The sequence below is a fragment of the Amphiprion ocellaris genome, chromosome 6 (genome assembly GCF_022539595.1).
Source record: "Amphiprion ocellaris isolate individual 3 ecotype Okinawa chromosome 6, ASM2253959v1, whole genome shotgun sequence".
In the NCBI taxonomy this organism is placed as follows: Eukaryota; Metazoa; Chordata; class Actinopteri; family Pomacentridae; genus Amphiprion; species Amphiprion ocellaris.
Genome location: NC_072771.1, coordinates 32,309,989 through 32,327,821, shown reverse-complemented (window position 1 = coordinate 32,327,821; position 17,833 = coordinate 32,309,989). Strand labels below are relative to the sequence as shown.

Below are 17,833 nucleotides of genomic sequence, written 5' to 3'. Positions count from 1 at the left end.
CCATTTTCAAAAGTCAGACACCAAAGATAATTTATTTCAAATATTATTTATTGAAAAATGAGTATGATGCCAGATGTGGTTATAATGACTGTGACAATAAATTATTAAACTAGACATACATGTACGTAAACATATTAAAGTTTCTACAAAACAGTGTAAAACACATAAATATTAACTTAGTACAAAACATCTAAAACTTAAGTTTCCCTTGAGAGTCTATCACAGAACAAAGCAGGTTTGTTAAGGCATTAGATTTTGCAGTCAATAAGCAGTTTAAAGTAGAACCGATTAAAAAAAACAGCCCTCAGTAAGTTTCAGTATTCAATAATCAGAAAATATACATGTTATATACATGCTGGGCTCAACCCAGACATCTGGTAGAGAAGTGCTCTGGAAGTCGGGTACAAAATATCACGAGAACAAGTGAGATTTTACTCTTCTTCTGCTGTGAAGAGATATTGTCAGTATCTTTCCTGCTTCCACTTGTCCAAAGTCTATTCTCACGTGCAAGTCGACGGTGAACTGAAGAATGAAAAACTGCAAAAATAAGCAGAATCTGAACCAGCAGATAAATTTTGTGATTTAGATGAAGGTCTGGAATTCCCTTGTAAGCAAATGCAGAACATTTTCATCAAACTAATTCAACAAATAAAACCAGAAATCTTGTCAGAAACATGGTCTTGAGCCTATTTTTTTTAAATGCCCTGAAATAGCAAACATATCCCTATGTGATTTTCTGTGTTGTACTAAGCTGAATGCCTGTGTTGAGAGATGGTTCCTCTGTGACTTATTTGTATAAACTTGCCAGAAAGAACACAGGGATATGCATTTATTTCCTATTCATGTTAACTAGCTAAACCTTCAGTTTGATGAAAGAAATACTGAAAAAATACATGAAAGCATCAAGATTATCATGTTCAAAATGGCCCAGAACGAGGAAAACATTCTCAGTTTCTGCCCATATATAGCATCACTTTCAACACAGTAAGGAGCAGAAAACTTGAGAACATGGAGCTAGACCGAGCAAGACTGAGGTTCTTCTTGTGTTTCTCAGTAGAAGTCATCCTGCTGGCTTAAGACTTCCATCGGTTTGGATTTCGATCCACAGATCAGCAAGCTCTCAGAGACCAGTAGATGTCCCTGTCACACATCTGTTTCACCCTTTTTATGGGTATGGTCATCCAACAACATCTTGTTTGCAGTCTCTTTCACTTTAGACCAGGTTTGCTTTAATTTTCCTATTGATCCAGTCGACGTAATGGGTCACACGGGTGTAGACTCCAGGCTTATCCTTCTGTCCGCACCCATCACCCCAGCTGATAACACCCATCAGAGTCATCCTGTCATTGTTTCGACAGACCAGCGGGCCACCAGAGTCTCCCTGTGGAGGAAATCCAAGAGGGAGGAAGCAAAAGTTAGATCCAGTAATGTTATCGGCAGTGATTTATTGATGAGGTTTGGGGTAAATCTGACCTTGCAGGCATCGTCCAGGCCTCGAGTGTCTCCTGCACACAGCATGTTGGATGTAACTGTGCGTCCAGACAGCACATCTGGGATGCAGCGCTCTTTGGGCCACAGCCGAACATGGCCTCTCTTAACTCGGTTAGAGTACTCTGCAGCAACTGTGAACAAATCGGTTAAATTAGTACCTCGTGCCCAGTAATAAACCATTAAAGGTTTGTGGTAAAGCTTGCTTTACACTGCCCCCTGCTGCTCAGTCAAGCAAAGGGTTGAACTTGATTGTGAGACGCAGCCATGAACAAAAGCTTCCATACACTTGTAAAGTGTCCCATCACTCCTTTAACAGTGAACTTTCTATGAGAGAATCATTGAAAAAATATCTTTGTTTGACACAAATAAAAATTTGCATTTTTGTTCTTAGATTTATTATAGGTCTTCTGGAAATATGGCAAAATCTGCTGGGTCAAAAATATACATACTGTAATGTTGTTAATTGGTTAAACATCCTTTGGCCATTTTCACCTCAACTAATCACTTCTGGGAGCCGACTACAAGCTTCTGGTTGTAACTAGTCCTCTTTATAAACCTGGTAGTTCAACTACCTTCATCACAGTCCACATGGGGGTTTAACTCAGGACTTTGGGAAGGCTAAACTAAAACCTTAATTCTAGCCTGATTGAGCCCTTTCTTTACTACTTTTAGATGTGTTTGAGGTCATTGCCTTATTGGAACACAAAACTGCATCCGAGACCCAACCTTCTCAGCCCCCCTTCTTTTCTGAACTCCTTAGACTTTTCCACTGAAGTGTTAGTAGCTGAATGAGATGAGTGAATCAAATGGTCCCAATTAAAAGCATCTCAGAGGAGTTAGCAACTGTAGTCGATTGTAATTACTAATCAGAAATTAAGAAGCCGTGTCACTTAGAAAATTGCCAATTAAGTTGCTGTATGTATGCTTTTGACCCAAACTGATTTTGTTATATTTCCAGAAGACTTATAATAAATCAATTAAAGAACCAAAATGCATGATTATTTTTTGGTTTGTTTTTTTTAATGGCAGAGACGCATATGTCTCAGTGATTATAGGAGTCATTATACACTTGAGACTACCATAATATACATGGTCTTTCCAAGTGTATGTAAATTTTTATCCCAACAAAGTTATAAAATACCACAAATTAGTTGCAACATTTGCTTACATTCTGCTTCTTTTCCATAGCCTGAGATCTCACACTCAGTCCAGTCGGGCAGCACCAGCCCACGGTCGGGCAGACACGCCGGAAGAACCTCTGGAGAGTTTACAGCACAGATGCCAATGTCCGTCTGGAGCTTCAAAATAGCTGCAAGTGGAAAGTGACCAGAGGAAAGTCAGGGTAATGCACTGGGAAAATGTGGAATAAAGCCTGAGGGATGATTTAAAGCTTTAACAAGCCTTGGCTGCCCACTTAAGCTTCCATATCGTCAGTGCTGGGGGGAGACATGGCAACTAAAGTGTCATTCTGTTTCATTTATTTGGGCATGCTCTGTTTCAGATTTTTGTGACACAGTGATTCACTGCACTAACATACATGAGGGGGCAATATATTAAATATAATGAAATCCAGTACAAAAACACCACCCACTAGGACCTCAATAAAAAAACATAAGTAGGATCAGGACCTTTCTGATAGTGAGAACAAAAACTGAAAATGTTTAGGCTTTATTAAAGTAAATTTTATAGACAAGACAACGTATGTGAAAAGACTGAAGAAAGGAAAGTAATTAATGTCTCTTTAATGTAGTGTTTACTCACCAATGTCATTGTCAAATGTCTCATTGTCAAATTTCTCGTGGATCCAGAACTTCTCAACCTTAAAAATCTGCTCGCTGCTGGAGTTCTGTTTCCGAAACGTTCTTCCCAAAATAACTTCCATGTCTTTTGCTTTATCACTGAAAAAGACGGGTAATATTTTTGCATGTTGCACAGCCAACAAGTTGAAATATATCTTTTCTGTGTGCATGTGATTAGAATTCCTTGTAGATTTCTTTCGTACCTGTCGGTGAAGCAGTGTGCAGCAGACAGGATCCAACAGGAGTCAATGAGGACTCCTCCACACCGGATGAAGTGTTTTTTGTGACGGGCCTGGTAAACGTTGATGACCGCCTGCCACGGCTGCTCCGTGATGTCGCTCTCTCTGCCCCCGAACATGCGGAAAGCTGGGCGATTCAGGGTGTTGTCCAAACGCTGGCCACATGTTGCTGCAGAAGGGTCAAGATGCAGGATGGTGGTTAAATAATAGGAGAATTATAATGGAAGTGGACTCTTAGTCGATCTTGAGATGTTTTTTAAAAGATGTGAAGATGTCCTACCTCCGTTATTGTTATTAGTGGTGGGAGCTCGTGGGCCGAGAGTGGTGATGATAGATGGACGTCTCGCTAAAGGAAAAGTATAGTTAGGCTGATTGCACATTGTTGTATGTAAGACTTAAGTTCCTAAACTAAATTCTGCCTTTTAAAATTGCTATTCAAAAAAACATAGACACGGAAATCTGGGAACTCACAGCATTTTGGTACGTCACACAGCTCCCAGGTCAGCTGCATGTTTTTATAAGTGTGGCACCATGGACCTGCATCATTGTCTGGATTCCTAGTGGATAAAGGAAGATAATAAGCATTGAAAATCTGAGATACTGTGATCTTTCTGCACACAGGAGACTTTTATCATAGAGTCTGTTGGCATCTCTACCTGCAGAAACTGTGGCTGCCCAGCCCCAACTCCAATGCATCCGACCTCCAGGCATTATTGAGCTTGCGTCTGACAGCAGGAGAATCCCACGGGAGGCAGCGAGAGCCGCTCTTAGTGACCGATGCTGTGCCTCTATATGACTGACCAGAGCCCTGCACACATTCTCTGTTCCGATCTGCTCCAAAATACACATAGAAGTACAGTGACTAAATGTGTATTTGATAATATTTCAGCTGCCAGTAAGTGTTTGTGATTCTGTACCTTCCGGGCATCTGGGTACAGAACAGAACTCCCAGACAATCTGAGTGCCTTTGTAGATGTAACACCATGGGGTGCTGTCATTGTCGGGGTTCCTGAGGGGCAAAATGAAAAGTGACAACAATGACTTCTCCGAAACTAAATAGTAGCAACATGCAGCATCTCTATTGCCTTCATTCATAAACCTTTTAAACCTGATGTTATTCCCTACCTCTAGTCAACTTCTGCCTGCCCCTTTGACCTTGTAAACCTGTTTTTTTCCCTCACATGTTCTGAGAGCTGTTTCTTGTTATGCACAGTCTAAACATGTTTGGGGTCCCATGACCACCTAGAGGTCCCTGATGACGTATTTTCTTTCCACAGTGTGTAACAACTGTCACTCTGCCCTCCAAACACAAGTCTGTTTTGTGTTTATTTTCACGTCAGTGGCCTCTGATGTGGAAGTTGCAAATTTGATTCCTGTTCAGGTAGTTGTATTTCCCCATACACTGTGTAATGTCTGCTTAACATAAATTACTGAGGAGTGATTGTTTATTCCTGCCTCATTTGCTCATGTTTTCATAGCATCAGGCTGGATATTCACACACAGCTTAGTGCAGGAAGAGCAACAGTTTCATTGTGTGGCAGATACAGTGTTTTATTGGTTCATATTTTATTTATCATGTGTATTTTTGTGTGATTTTAATGTCAATCACTCAGTTTATTTTTTTTAGTTTGGCATCAAACGTTGCATTTGGTCTCATATGTGTATGGAATATGATGCTGGGTTGGTGGGAAACTTTAAAATTGGGGGGAGGCAAAAAGCTAGACACAGTCCTGGTTGTACTTTTGAGTTCAAACAATGGTCAACTGAGTTTTCACAAAGTTTAATTTCTTGCTTTTGGGAAATTTTCACCATCAGCATGGTGCTAAATGGTGAGATTCCACTCTTGATTGCACTGCTAGGACACAGATAGAATTTGCATTAAGCTGTAGAATACCTGCAGAAGTTGTGATTGCCCAGTCCAAGACTGCTGGCGTCCATTTTTTTAGCGGTGAACCTCCTTCCTCTCAGAGACGTGGCGTTCCAGTTGATGCACTCTGCTCCTGAATGGCTGATGCTCCATGTGCCTCGGTAGCCTTCACCCTGCCCCACAACACACTTCTCATTGGTGTCTGTTGGAGAGAGAAACAGACATGGTCACTCACTTACATATGAGACTCATATCTTACATAAGAAATAACGTTTTCATAATTTAAACGTTTTGAATGCCCTCAGTTTTTCCAGATTCAATAAACATGCTTTATTGTGTCAGAATAAATGAATGAGGTCAGTTATTAGGCTGATATCAAACTTACATCTTGCGTCCTAATAGCCTTGAAATCGTAGCTCCTCAATTAGTGGTTTCAAACAATGACCCAAACATAAACTATGATGATCGTAAATGTGATCAGATTTATAGCCTGGCCATATTAACTCCTCACTATTTCGCTAGAAAACCACTTGGTTGTGACGAATGGGGTTCGGATAATTATCCCACTGGGAGGGTGGGGCATCCCTGCAGCCGCCGCAGTAACAAAAACATTCATAACCCAGAATGTCTTTCCATCGTTTATGATCTTCTTCGCTCCAAACCTCAAGACCATGACACCAGCTGCGTGAGTCACACAGTCAGACTGTGACCTTATCTAGAGTCACTAACAAGTTTTAATCAGTATCGTGTCACAGGCCACTTGTTTGTGTATGTGGCTTCATTTATGCAAATTCTAGACAGTGAATAAAATGCAGAGTGTTGCAGCACAGACTAGAACAAGACTAAACAAGAGTCGGTGAATTGAACTAATTGAACTAATCTTTAGTTCCAACCTCTGTATTGTGAAGATTTGCTCCTTTTCGCTGTTGTATTGTGCTTTTGGACTGTCAGTTGGACAAAGTACGACTTGACTCTGGACAATTGATGTTTGTATTCCACTACTTTTTTGTTATTTCACAGATTGAGCAGGTTTTTTAATGATGCTTCATAAATTACGGTGTTTCTAGAGTACTTACTGATCTCACACTGAGTCCCACTGAAGCCTGGAGGACACTGACAAATGTAGTCTGATGTGTAGACGGCCTCCTTACAGGTCCCTCCGTTGTAGCACTGAGACACATAGCAGTCTGGAAGAGGCAGACATACAGACGTTTAGTCAGTAATGCGTCATCCAGATCTTATCCGCACTAAAAATTTGAATAATCACAATGTGATTGATTGGCCATGACCACATGTGTAACCAGAGAATTCAAATTGTGGCTTCGACCTTCTGTGTCACATTTGGTGTTGAAACACTGAAGAATTTGCAAAAATCTGCCTTCATCCTGACTCTCTTCTTATTTAACCACCGCCGTAGGTTCTCTTTTTTTAAATTATAAAATCACGCCAAGGATTTCTTTCTAGAGCAGAACCGGTTGCGAGCCATCTGCAGCTCGGTCTTTCATTTATTATTTCAACATTTCCTAAAGGCTCGCGTTCAGAATAACAGAACCCATCTCACTCCCAGCAGTATGAGCTCACACATGTCGCAGACTGAAAACGTGGTTGTAATTTGTCTGAGGGAGGGGTAATCGTGCCTCACAGGACTGGTCAATGGGGGTAACAGTGTGTATGAAGGGCCGGTCTTGGCATGAGCATTTCAAATTATCTCAGACTAAACTACACCCACTCAAAAACACAGAAACCCGACGGCTCTTCATTTGGATGCACTGAAATAACAGGGGTTTGGACACATGAGCGAGGGAAGCCAATGAAAAATAATCATCTGGGGTTGTAACAGCAACTTAGAGGTAAAGTGGAGGTATAATGACAGACAGAGAGGTCAGTAGGGGCAAGCAAGCAGGCTGAAGGACAAAGTAACATACAGAAAATCACATTCTGCTCATTGCAAACAAAAATTGGGAAGGCAAAGGAAAGTAAGACGAGTACAGTCTGCTTGTGTTTGTGCATCCATGTCACACTCACTGATGACGGGTACAATATGACAACGCTCTCGTCCTCTCAATGCACAACGACAGTACTCCACACGCTGTCCCCTCCATCGCAGCCAAGTGTCCCCATAACTACGCACTGCTGACGTCTCACTATCCACACAAAGTACTGAGGAAACACACGCACACAAACACAAACAATAAGTAAACACAGAAAAACACAAAAAGTATGAGAACTGTCTAATTGTTACAAACACGAATACAAAAACAGAAAGGAACACAAACATGACTGACAGCAATGGATTAAAAGACTGATGGTGATGATGATGATGGTGGTGAAGGTGATATTAGAGAAGGTAAACAGAGGTGTGAAGAGGCTCACAGGAGGTGTCAAAGGAAGGTGAAGGTGACTTCTCGACATGAATAATCAAAAGCGTCCGTCTAGTTGGCTGCCTGACAGGCTCACCTCTGTAAAAACGAGTACCTCTCTTAGTGCGGAGCAGCTCAGCCTGCAACAGAAAAGATACCGTGAGTTAAACACACAGCAGCAGCAGAGCATGAGAGCTGGTTGGATGCATTGGTTTCCAAAGCAGGCAGTCAATGCTTTTATGTAGTTCTTTAGGATACTGCAAAAATAAACCTGAAACTTGCGTCACATGCAGAAGAGAATCCATCATTTTGGTCAAATATAACTTGTTTGTGGATACAGAAGCGCTGCAGTGTCCAACAACTGAGAGTTGGCTGCAGGACTACAGCAAGCTTATGAGTTTTTTTTTTTTATACAAACAAACAGTTAAAGTAAAAAATGTTTCTGTTTAGCTGCTGACTTTTGCCAAAATTGTCAATTCTGCACCACAGAGCAGCAAAAACATGAATACAGACACATTAATTAGGCTGAATGTTGGCTCAGATGGGATACAAACTACAGGAATTGAAATGTATCAATATCATCCCTTGTTAAATGTGCAGGATTATTAGTAGATTAAAGAGTAATAAACTGCATATGGCGATGTTTTGTAGTACTTACACTGTCCGCTAGACAGCAGCAGAGAGCAGAAAGGAGGAATAATAGTTCAAGTGGTCTGGCCATGGCCTTTCAAGTGGTCTTCAGTTTACTGAAAGCAAAAAATAAATAGATATTAGAAATTTTATAGAATATTTTAGAAATGTATTCAGTTTATATGGAGATATCAAAGATAAAACCAGAACTGTGACTAACTGGTCAATAATAAATACTGGATTTGCTTATTAAGCATCAATAAGCATTTTTTGAGTGTTTCAGGCAAAAAAATGAACAAATATTGTACAAGTTATAAATGATCAACACTTGACATTGTCAAAAGGTTTACAAGGATTTGTAAATAACTGCATCACCCTCATAAAAATGATGTGAGTCCTTTGCATTACACAACCATCATGACACACACATGCAAACAGATGTAAACACTGGCAGCTCTGCTAAAACCTGAACTGACACGAGAAAAAGTTGTTCCATCTCTAATAGTAATTTAAATGTGACTGACTGACTTGACAACTCCAACTAGGGAGTTCATTGTTGTATGTTTATGAAAATCTTCTCTCATGAATCTGTCATCAATACAGATCCAACAATCACAGGAAAATTATCGATATTAGTCACCGTGTCTCAGTTGGACTGTTTCTCTTTCTGTCCAGCTTCCTTCCTCTACTGCTACTGAAGGAGACCTCTGGAGAGGAAAGGGTGGACAAGGTGGGGTTGCTGTGGGAACCTGGAGGTCGTTTCTACTCTCCTGAAGCAGAGCTGACTTCTTTACTCAGACAGGAAGTTTAAACAGCCTCTGCTGTTTGTTGTCTGATAAGATCCTGAATGAGTTTATGAAGTGTGTTGCCCAGCTTAAACTCATTTCCCTGGTTTGTTTTCTTGCTGCATCTCCCCAGTGGGCCTCCTCCTTCAACTAATTTACATTCACATACCATGAACCAATCCATTTATCACAATTCATCTTTTTTTTTCTAACTTGGAATAAACAGGAAGCGGATTATAAAAAAAAAAAAAAGAAAAAGCGACCACTACATCAGACAGCACAGTCTGGACATCCCTGGAGCGATGAAAGATAGCAGAAGAAAGTTTCTGCACCATCCTGACAGAATTCCTGTTTTAACAGCTGCTGTTGGAGAGTAAAGTGACTCAGGGCTGTAAAGGGAAGTACAATGAAGGGAAGGGAAAGTCCAGCGCAACAAAAACTCATAATTGTCTTTGAAGAAGTTTGATATCAGACTTGTTCCTCTTCTCTTGTGAAAGAATCCTACTATGCAGTAAAGATGTAAAGAGGAGTGTCTCATGCCCTTCAATCAAGTGTGAGTAAACATGAGTCACAACAGGAGGAGGGGGAGGAAGGAGCAGAGAGGAAAATGAGAACGAGAGGAAAAGAAAGTTGGACACAATGAGAGCTGGAATATAAAAATGATCTCTATTTAAAGAACTTTCAGATAAAAATAACAGCAAGAAACTTCTGCATACAAAGTGCCAGACACACGGGAAGAACCATCTGCATACATGTCATTTCTGTATTCTCCTGTTTGGCTGCTTCTCCATTGACTCATGTTTTGTGGTTGACTGAGCTAATAGAAAACAGCGCTGTGTTTTCATATGTTGGGATGTAAAACACCCACACAGACAACCACACACACACATAAATGCACAAAACGCTCAGGAACGTGGAGCTAATCAACAGTCCAACATTTACACTTCACTGTGCTCTTTGTTCATTCAAACAAAGGCTCCCTCTTAGGCTTTCTACTCTTTTAACACCAGTACAAGTTCACATACTCACCATTAAGAGGACAGGTCCCTTGAAAGCTGTCTTTCCCTCATACAAACGAAAAACTCTGCTGTCCTTTTTGCTTTTATCCCCCAGCGGAGCCTCACTGGCAGGGCAACAACAGCGCACTAGCTTCCTTTTTGTTTCCTTTGTGCAGCTGTTCGGCTCTGTTCAATCGCCCCTCTCTGCAACCCTGTCAGCTAAAAACATGTGTTTCCTGCTCAAACACAGCCAGCACAGGCCCCTGGTGCATCTCGGAAACGTGCTCACATATCAACACATGCACACATACACAACAGCGCACGCAACAACATCAGACGTGAACACATGTGTATCCCACCCTGTTTTTTTAAAAGTCTATCTGACATGCAGAGGCCCAGTTTGGGTGCCATCAACACGGCTCCTTTTACAGTCCCATAATGCAACCGGCCTGAGCTTCAGCTGTGTTTTTATGGTCTGTTTTACATCTTTTAATGCTTAGGAGCAGACATATAGACACAGACTAATACATGCACACAGGAATGTAAAATTTACAGGATAGAACATAAAACTGATCAACTCAGCATCTTTTTTTTTCCTGCTACATTGTTCTAACTCTAAAAATCAGTTTTTGCTTTAATGTAACGGACACCGGTTAACTGAGGCTATTTAAAAACGAAGAAATGTTAGATATGAACTCAAGTTTAGCAGGAAATTTTAAGGTGTCAAATAGTTACAAAGCAAGAGCCAAACTTATTGGTGATATCTGTCAGATTTTTTATGCAACTCGCAGCAACTTTGGGCTGAAAACAACCTCCTCACCATAAAAAAAGCATTTATGAAACAACAGATCAACTGTTCTGAAACTGTAAAAGTTAAGGGTCAAAACTTAGAGAGTTTAAAAAAACTTCTTAACCAATAAATAGTTTTTTAATATAGGCATGTCTTCAGCAAACTCTGTAAGGGACACAAACAAACATCATGAGTAGTGTGTAATTTACAGAAATCAGCTCATATGAAAAGTCTCTTCAAGCATCCTCCTGGCACTGAATGGGTTAAAGCATTTGTCTGTTCCACCCAATCCTTTAACGGTTGGAACATGCAGACTACAACCAAGTATGCAGCCTGAGGAGAGCGTGGTTTCCCTAGTTAGTAGGTCAAATATGAATGGAAGAAATGAAAACATCTTTGGAGTAACCGCAGCCAGACTGTGACTCAGAACAGCAGTTTCAAGATGCAGCACTTTAGTCCGCAAAACACGTGCAACAGATAAGACACACATACACACTCACACGCTCCATTTAAGTCCAAAACTGAACGTAAATGTTCCTATCGGCGTGCCAAAACTGGTCCTGAATGCTGACCACAATCTTTAACATCGTAGCGGCGGACTATTAGCGCAGACGTGTGAAGATGATGATGTGCTGAGGTTGTAAACTAGCTAGAGAGTGTGCAGGAACATTATTATGGTTTTCGGTGCACTTTAAAGCATCTCTGAGGTTAATTTTTCTGTTTCTCATCTAATTAAATGTCAGAATTGATATTTAACATCTTCTGCGGAGGAAGTAGCAAAGGCAATACCTTTACAGTGAGCATTCCTGCACTTTTATAGGCCAATTTTGGTGCTGAGGCTGCATTATTTCTTCAAAAGTGTAACATTTGTGGGAGTGTAATACTGTTCCTGTTCTCCTTGGTTGGTTTTCAGTTGAAGAACTTAACATCATAGCCTGCTTTGAACTGGTCTGACTTGCTGGGAACCTTTACAATAGCTTCAGTTTAGGCGTTGTTCCTTCTTTCAGGAGGTTTGTGCACGTGTGCGGATGATGTGTTATGGCATGTGATGTCAGGTTGCTAAGTAAGCTACTTAGATGGCATTAGGCATTCTTTACTCGGGGGGTTTTATTCAATCCTCAATTAACCAGCTGTGATCTGGCTCTGTAAAGTCCCTCCAAACACAGAGCTGCATTGTTGCCTCTGACCTTCCCTCAGTGCACAGCATGACTCTGTGAACTCTTTATCAGAAAGAAACACAAACTCACGAAGCCAAAAAGGGCCTAGTAAAAAAAAAAAAAAAAAATGTGTTGACATTAGAAATGAAGATAATAGAGCAGGTTACAGCGACTTGGAAGGAGATGAAAGGATGGAGACAGCAGAGAGAGAAAAAGGAGAAGGAGAGGAAAGAGAAGAAATCAAATCCCAGAGGTCAGCAGAAAGAGAATGACTAGTCCTGAGTCATCGTAGCTTCCAGGACTGCAGAGACAGATGGAGGCATTGATGTGATTTATAGCCACTCTAAAGGCCATTAGATGTAAATACAGCTCAAATAATTAGTCAGATAGCAGGACTGAAGATGTGAAAAAGGAGGTTTTGTGTAGAAATCAGCAGCCACGTGATGCATTTTTCACTCTCGAGGGATTCATCATCATCTTTTGGGCCGTTATTCCCACAGTGTGATCCAGCAATCCTCTGTTTGACCTGCTCTTAAACTAAAGCTTGAAGACTCGACCCACTGATCCTGTGAGGCACAAACCCAGCTGAGCACACTGCCAGGAATGCAGATAATGGATACAAACTCTCTCAACATGCAGCAGGACAGTGTATCTGTGTGATGGAGACTCTCAGCGCTGACGGATACCAGAGAAGAGAAATCCAGCTCATTGGCCTGATAAGAGACCAGTGATCCTGTACAGTCTGGTGGGACAGAATTCACCGTATCATGGGAATATTCCTTGATAACACACACATACACACCGAGTCCAGCCAGAGGAACACAATATCGCCACGTTCTGTAAACATTTGACGAAGCAGAGTCGGCACAAATTGTTAATTAACTCTCTGAGAATGAAAAGTAAGCTGCTGCGGGGGAAGTTTTACTCCCAGCGGAGTTAACAGGTGGAGGTGCTGAGAGCTGCTGAAGTCAGTGAGAAAGTGTTGGGATGCCAGATGAATGAGTGGACACAAAGGTGCTGCAAAATCACAGTTTCTCTTCCTCACATAACTTCTGTGAAACCAGAATTGCTCGGAAACTACAAGAATAACCATGAAACTGAGCACAAAGTCACACATGAAGTGAAAGACTGCATGACTGAATTGTTTCTCTTCGTTGATGGTTGCTATAAATATATTAATCTCACTTATTCATTAAGTTTTTGGCCCTCCAGGTTTAAATAAGAAGATTTTTCTCTCCAAAACCATATCTAGTGTTACTGATGACCTCTAAATTCTCTTGATAACCATGCAAACTGTCAAATTCCAGAATATTTATCTTTGATTATCCTGTAAAATGTAAAATCTCACATTAAAATGATGTTATAATGTCACAATATCAGCGCGCAGCACAGTAGAAACTGTAGCCGCTGCAGGAGAAAACCGGCTGGTGCATGTAGATCTACAGTAGAAGTTGCATCCGAGTAGAACAAAACAGGAAAACGCTCTTACCAAACGTGAAATCTTCTATTCCTCTCGGTGTTTTTGCAGCTGTCGTCGTGTCAGTGTCGTTTTCTGAGAGTGATTTGCCGCTCGGACTGGTCTGGTCGTCCCTCTGCTCGCAGTTTTTATCGGAGCGCTCCGGTGCGTAAAGTGGGAGGGCTGCTGTGACCTCAGCGGGGAAGCTTGGCTCCTCTCCGGGCCGGATGATGATGATGATGGTGATGATGATACAGGCTGCTGGGCGGGACCGTCCCTAAGAGCTCCAGGAGGCGAGAAGGGCAAATCAATTACACCCAGCATGATTTATTCTCAGGAAATCTTCAGCCATCATTTTCGGCCACAGCGTGACATCATTATAGCAACAGTATCGACGAGGATGAATAAAATGATGAATGAAAACTTACATATATACATATACTGATTGTTATATTGTAAATTACAGTCATCATATGCTTTATACATAACATGGATTTTTATTTCTCGAGATATTTAGTTGTATGAGAGGACAAATAGTCACCCATGCTGTCAACATCTGCAAGAAAATATCAATAAAAACTCAATTCAATTCATTTTCAGTCAACAATATAAGCTATTATTACCAGGAGAATGTATTTATTGATAACACACAGGTAGATAATGTTGTAAATATGAACAGGAAAAGTAACCATTATTAAAATCTAAATTAAAGGCTCAAAAACATAATAAATATATTAATATTTAGTATTGTAAGAGGGCAAATCATACTCTTCTAGTTTAATATGTTTTATTTTGTGGCAAAAAAAATCTTTCCAACATCAATGTGTGATATTAATACAACAGCAATGATATAAACTTAATAAAATGTGATTATTTGTTACATAGTGCCATATGTACTAAGGTTTTTTGATATATATTGTGAATGTTGCTTTATATAGGAGGACAAACAGTCAATCATGCTGTAAACATCTGCAAAAAATACCAAAATAAACTACAAAATTCTATTTTATTCAACATTTATTTAGATCTAAGCTATTATGAGCATGAGAATCTATTTATTGATGTCACACATGTAAATGACAATTTAAATACACAGAGGAGAACCTACCATTATAATCTAAATTAAAGTCACAAAAACTTAATAAATAAAAATATATCGAATAATATTTTGTATCCTAAGAGTATCAGGAAAAAGAAACTGGGATTCTCTTTTTGGAAACAAAAGGACAAGAACTTTCTACTGAAGCTGTTTTATGACCTGGATGTCTGAGAATGTACACAGAATTTCAGTTTTATCATCAAGTGTTCAGAGTTTGATTTTCAGTTAGTTTGAGGTCCAACTATACACAAGGAGAATCTATTTATTGATAACACAGGTAAGCGATAGCGGCGAATTAACCATTATTAAATTTGAAATTGGAGGCACAAAAACTTAAATTATGGGTAAAAATATTTGGTATTCTAAGAGTTTCAATTAAAAGCAACTGCAAAATAACTTTACTGAAGATCCTTTATGTCCTGGACGCCTGAGTGTCTACACAGAATTTGTATTTTATCATGCATTGTGCATTTTTTCAAGTTTTCAAGGGAGTGATTTTTAATCAGTTGGCGGCAAAACTAATCACAATCCACTGGAAGCTTTAAACAGACTCTGACAGGTGTTTCCAGGGCTTTTCACAGTTGTGTTGAGTTTTAATGCTGTCGGTGTCAGTGACCTCTGTCAGTCTGCGATGGTTTGTGGGTGACACTGTATCTGTGGTTGACCAGCTGGCACCAGGAGTCGTTTGTTACTACCACGAGTCCCTTTATTCAACCCATCCCTTCCTCAGGAAATCACTCAACCTCAAGGACAGTGCTATTTTTTTTCTAAGAGCCACAGCAGTTTTATTTGCATGGAATAATTCCTGTTCATTGTTTTTACTGTCTGTTAACTCCACATTAAATGGCTGAGAACGCAGCGCTCTGGGATGTAAGGGCTGAGGCTGGTTAGTTTGGCGTCTCTCCACTTTGTCTTCATCTGTGTTGGATTAGAGCTCTCAGTTTTTGTTGAGGAAAATCACACACTCGGTTGTGAATACTACATTAAAATGTAATCTATTACAGCTGACTTAATCAGAGAGTTATGCATTACATGGGGTTTCACCAGGGGTCTTATCTCCTTGAGTTATTGCCCCCTCATCCCAAAGAATATGAAAACCATCAATCACAACTTCTCCTTTAACGCGTTCCTCCTCCCCTGTGTTGAGTGATTAAAAATTCTTCTCACTTGTCCTTAATTTGACTGTCTGCTATTTACATTACGCAATAAATGCCAAGGCATTTGCAAATTCTGTGGAGGAATTACGGTAACTAGACAAACCACCTTTTTAAACATTTTTGTTCTTTGTCTTACTGTGTGGGTGAATGTTTTCACAATTGCTTGAGCTCACAGTCTCCAAATCTGTAATCAAAGTATCAAGTGTCGCATATTACAAATGTACAAGAACCTGTCTCAAGCAGAGACACAGTTCAGAGTTTCCTATCTGACGAATCAAACCTTAAATAAAGTTAAAAAGAGGATGTATGTATATTTAGCAATGTGCAAGTTTTAGGTCTGTTAAGAGACATTTGTTTAATTATGGATGAAACATACAAGAAACTGTGGTGTGGAGATGGTCTATTACAGAACTGTAGAAGTCTACACTTTATTTCATTTTAATGGATTAAACAAACAAGGTAAACATGTTAAGTAGCTATAAAATGTTCGGGGCCATTTTCCACTGCAGGAACATGTAGGCTGTTTAAGGGCAACATGAAACTTTCTGCACGTTTCAACCATTTTGGGGGGAAGAAAAACATCTGAAAGTACAGCCCTGGGAAAAAAATGCTGGTCAGGTCCTGATGCTAATTAATTGAACTCAGAGAGGACAGGAAAGGTCATTTTTCAGCCCTCTCTATAACCTCACTGAGAAACAGTCTTCTCTTCTCAAACATCGCCATCTTCAAGATAGAATTCACTATATAGACTGATATAACAAACCAATCATTGTTCTATTTCACGTCCTTGTAGAACTGAAATTATCTGAAGAAATGACTGTTTGTCTATTTATTTGTCTACTATTGGTGCATTTGGAGTTGATGTTGGATCCTTCACAGAAACATAAAGGCTGAAAGGGCCGATTACAGTTTAGTTCAAGTTCCTGCAATGGAAAGCCACCTTCTGTTTCCTTTGGATGGAGCCATTCCAGTCCATTCCTCCACCTTTATCCTGTGCTAAGCTAAGCTAACCAGCTGCTGGCTATATGTTTAACAGAAAAACACTAGAATGATATTGGTCTTGTCATCTAACTCCTGAGACAAAAGCATATGAGCCTGTTGAGCAAACTGTTGATTTATAATTTAGCAGTTACTTTGAAAGTAGGACCAGCAACACATTAGCCTCATACAGCTAATCTAATAGTTTGCAGTTCACAAACAAACAATTTGCAAAAAGTATCACCAGATAATGTTCCAAAAAAAATCCCTGGAGAGTAATGATTGAGCTCCTGAAGCAGACAAACGTCCTGGAAGACAAACACTCCTGTAATAATATGTCATTGAAAGCATTTAAGCCATTCCCACAGACTAGGTTTGCATGACTAAACGAGCTAAATAAGACAACAAAAGTCTTTCGTTACAAGTTCCATTTATTCCTCATTGAAGCCCTCTGTGTTGTGTATCATCCTCACTGGAAAAGATTAGGAAGCAGCTTCATATTTTGTTTGGATAAACAGGAAAGACTTTTATTTCTCTCTCTTACAAACATTTCTGATCTGATAACATGGGTCCTACACACTCAAGGGTTGCGTCAGAGAAACGTCAGATAGTCTCTGTTTCAGCAAATAACTCAAGTGTGAGCTTGTTGGTTTCAGTTGGGGAGGGTTTCAGTTTGAAAGTGCTTCAGCCATAAATAGCCTGTGACGAAAGCAAAAACATCTCTGGAAAAATCTCAAGTGCATCTTCTCCAAATACAACATCCCCCGGATCAACAGTGATGCTCCAAAGGTTAAAGATCTTAACTAGATACTGAAAGACATACTTGATTTAAATAAAATACACAACAAACAGTTTAATAAGAGAGAATCTTTATGAATTGCTGGCATTCTTCGAGACAGACTCTTAAGCTTCTGTGTTATTGCTGTTGAATTTTAACAATTGTCATATCTTCCGTGAAACTACGACATTGAATGATCTTAAAACGTCAATGTTCATGACTAACCCTGACTAAAAACACCTGATACTT

General features: G+C 40.0%; 1 protein-coding gene across 5 annotated transcripts; it reads right to left on the bottom strand.

The window, feature by feature from the left end:
• Positions 1 to 30: 30 nt before the first annotated feature.
• plat (plasminogen activator, tissue) lies at positions 31 to 13,762 on the bottom strand. 5 transcript variants are annotated; one of them, XM_023283444.3, is made up of 15 exons: positions 13,606 to 13,762; positions 8,415 to 8,502; positions 7,770 to 7,896; positions 7,422 to 7,556; positions 6,473 to 6,583; positions 5,424 to 5,598; positions 4,447 to 4,538; positions 4,186 to 4,360; positions 4,001 to 4,086; positions 3,810 to 3,875; positions 3,494 to 3,698; positions 3,253 to 3,389; positions 2,660 to 2,800; positions 1,474 to 1,622; positions 31 to 1,381 (listed from the first exon to the last, which is right to left on the bottom strand). In XM_023283444.3, exons 2-15 carry the CDS (start codon positions 8,475 to 8,477, stop codon positions 1,214 to 1,216), a joined length of 1,830 nt encoding a protein of 609 aa, XP_023139212.2. In that variant the 5' UTR covers positions 8,478 to 8,502; positions 13,606 to 13,762; the 3' UTR covers positions 31 to 1,213. The 5 variants fall into 5 exon arrangements, with proteins under 5 accessions (XP_023139212.2, XP_023139214.2, XP_023139213.2 ...); XM_023283446.3 differs by having other exon boundaries at positions 7,854 to 7,896; XM_023283445.3 differs by lacking the exon at positions 13,606 to 13,762 and adding an exon at positions 10,201 to 10,456.
• Positions 13,763 to 17,833: the final 4,071 nt, after the last annotated feature.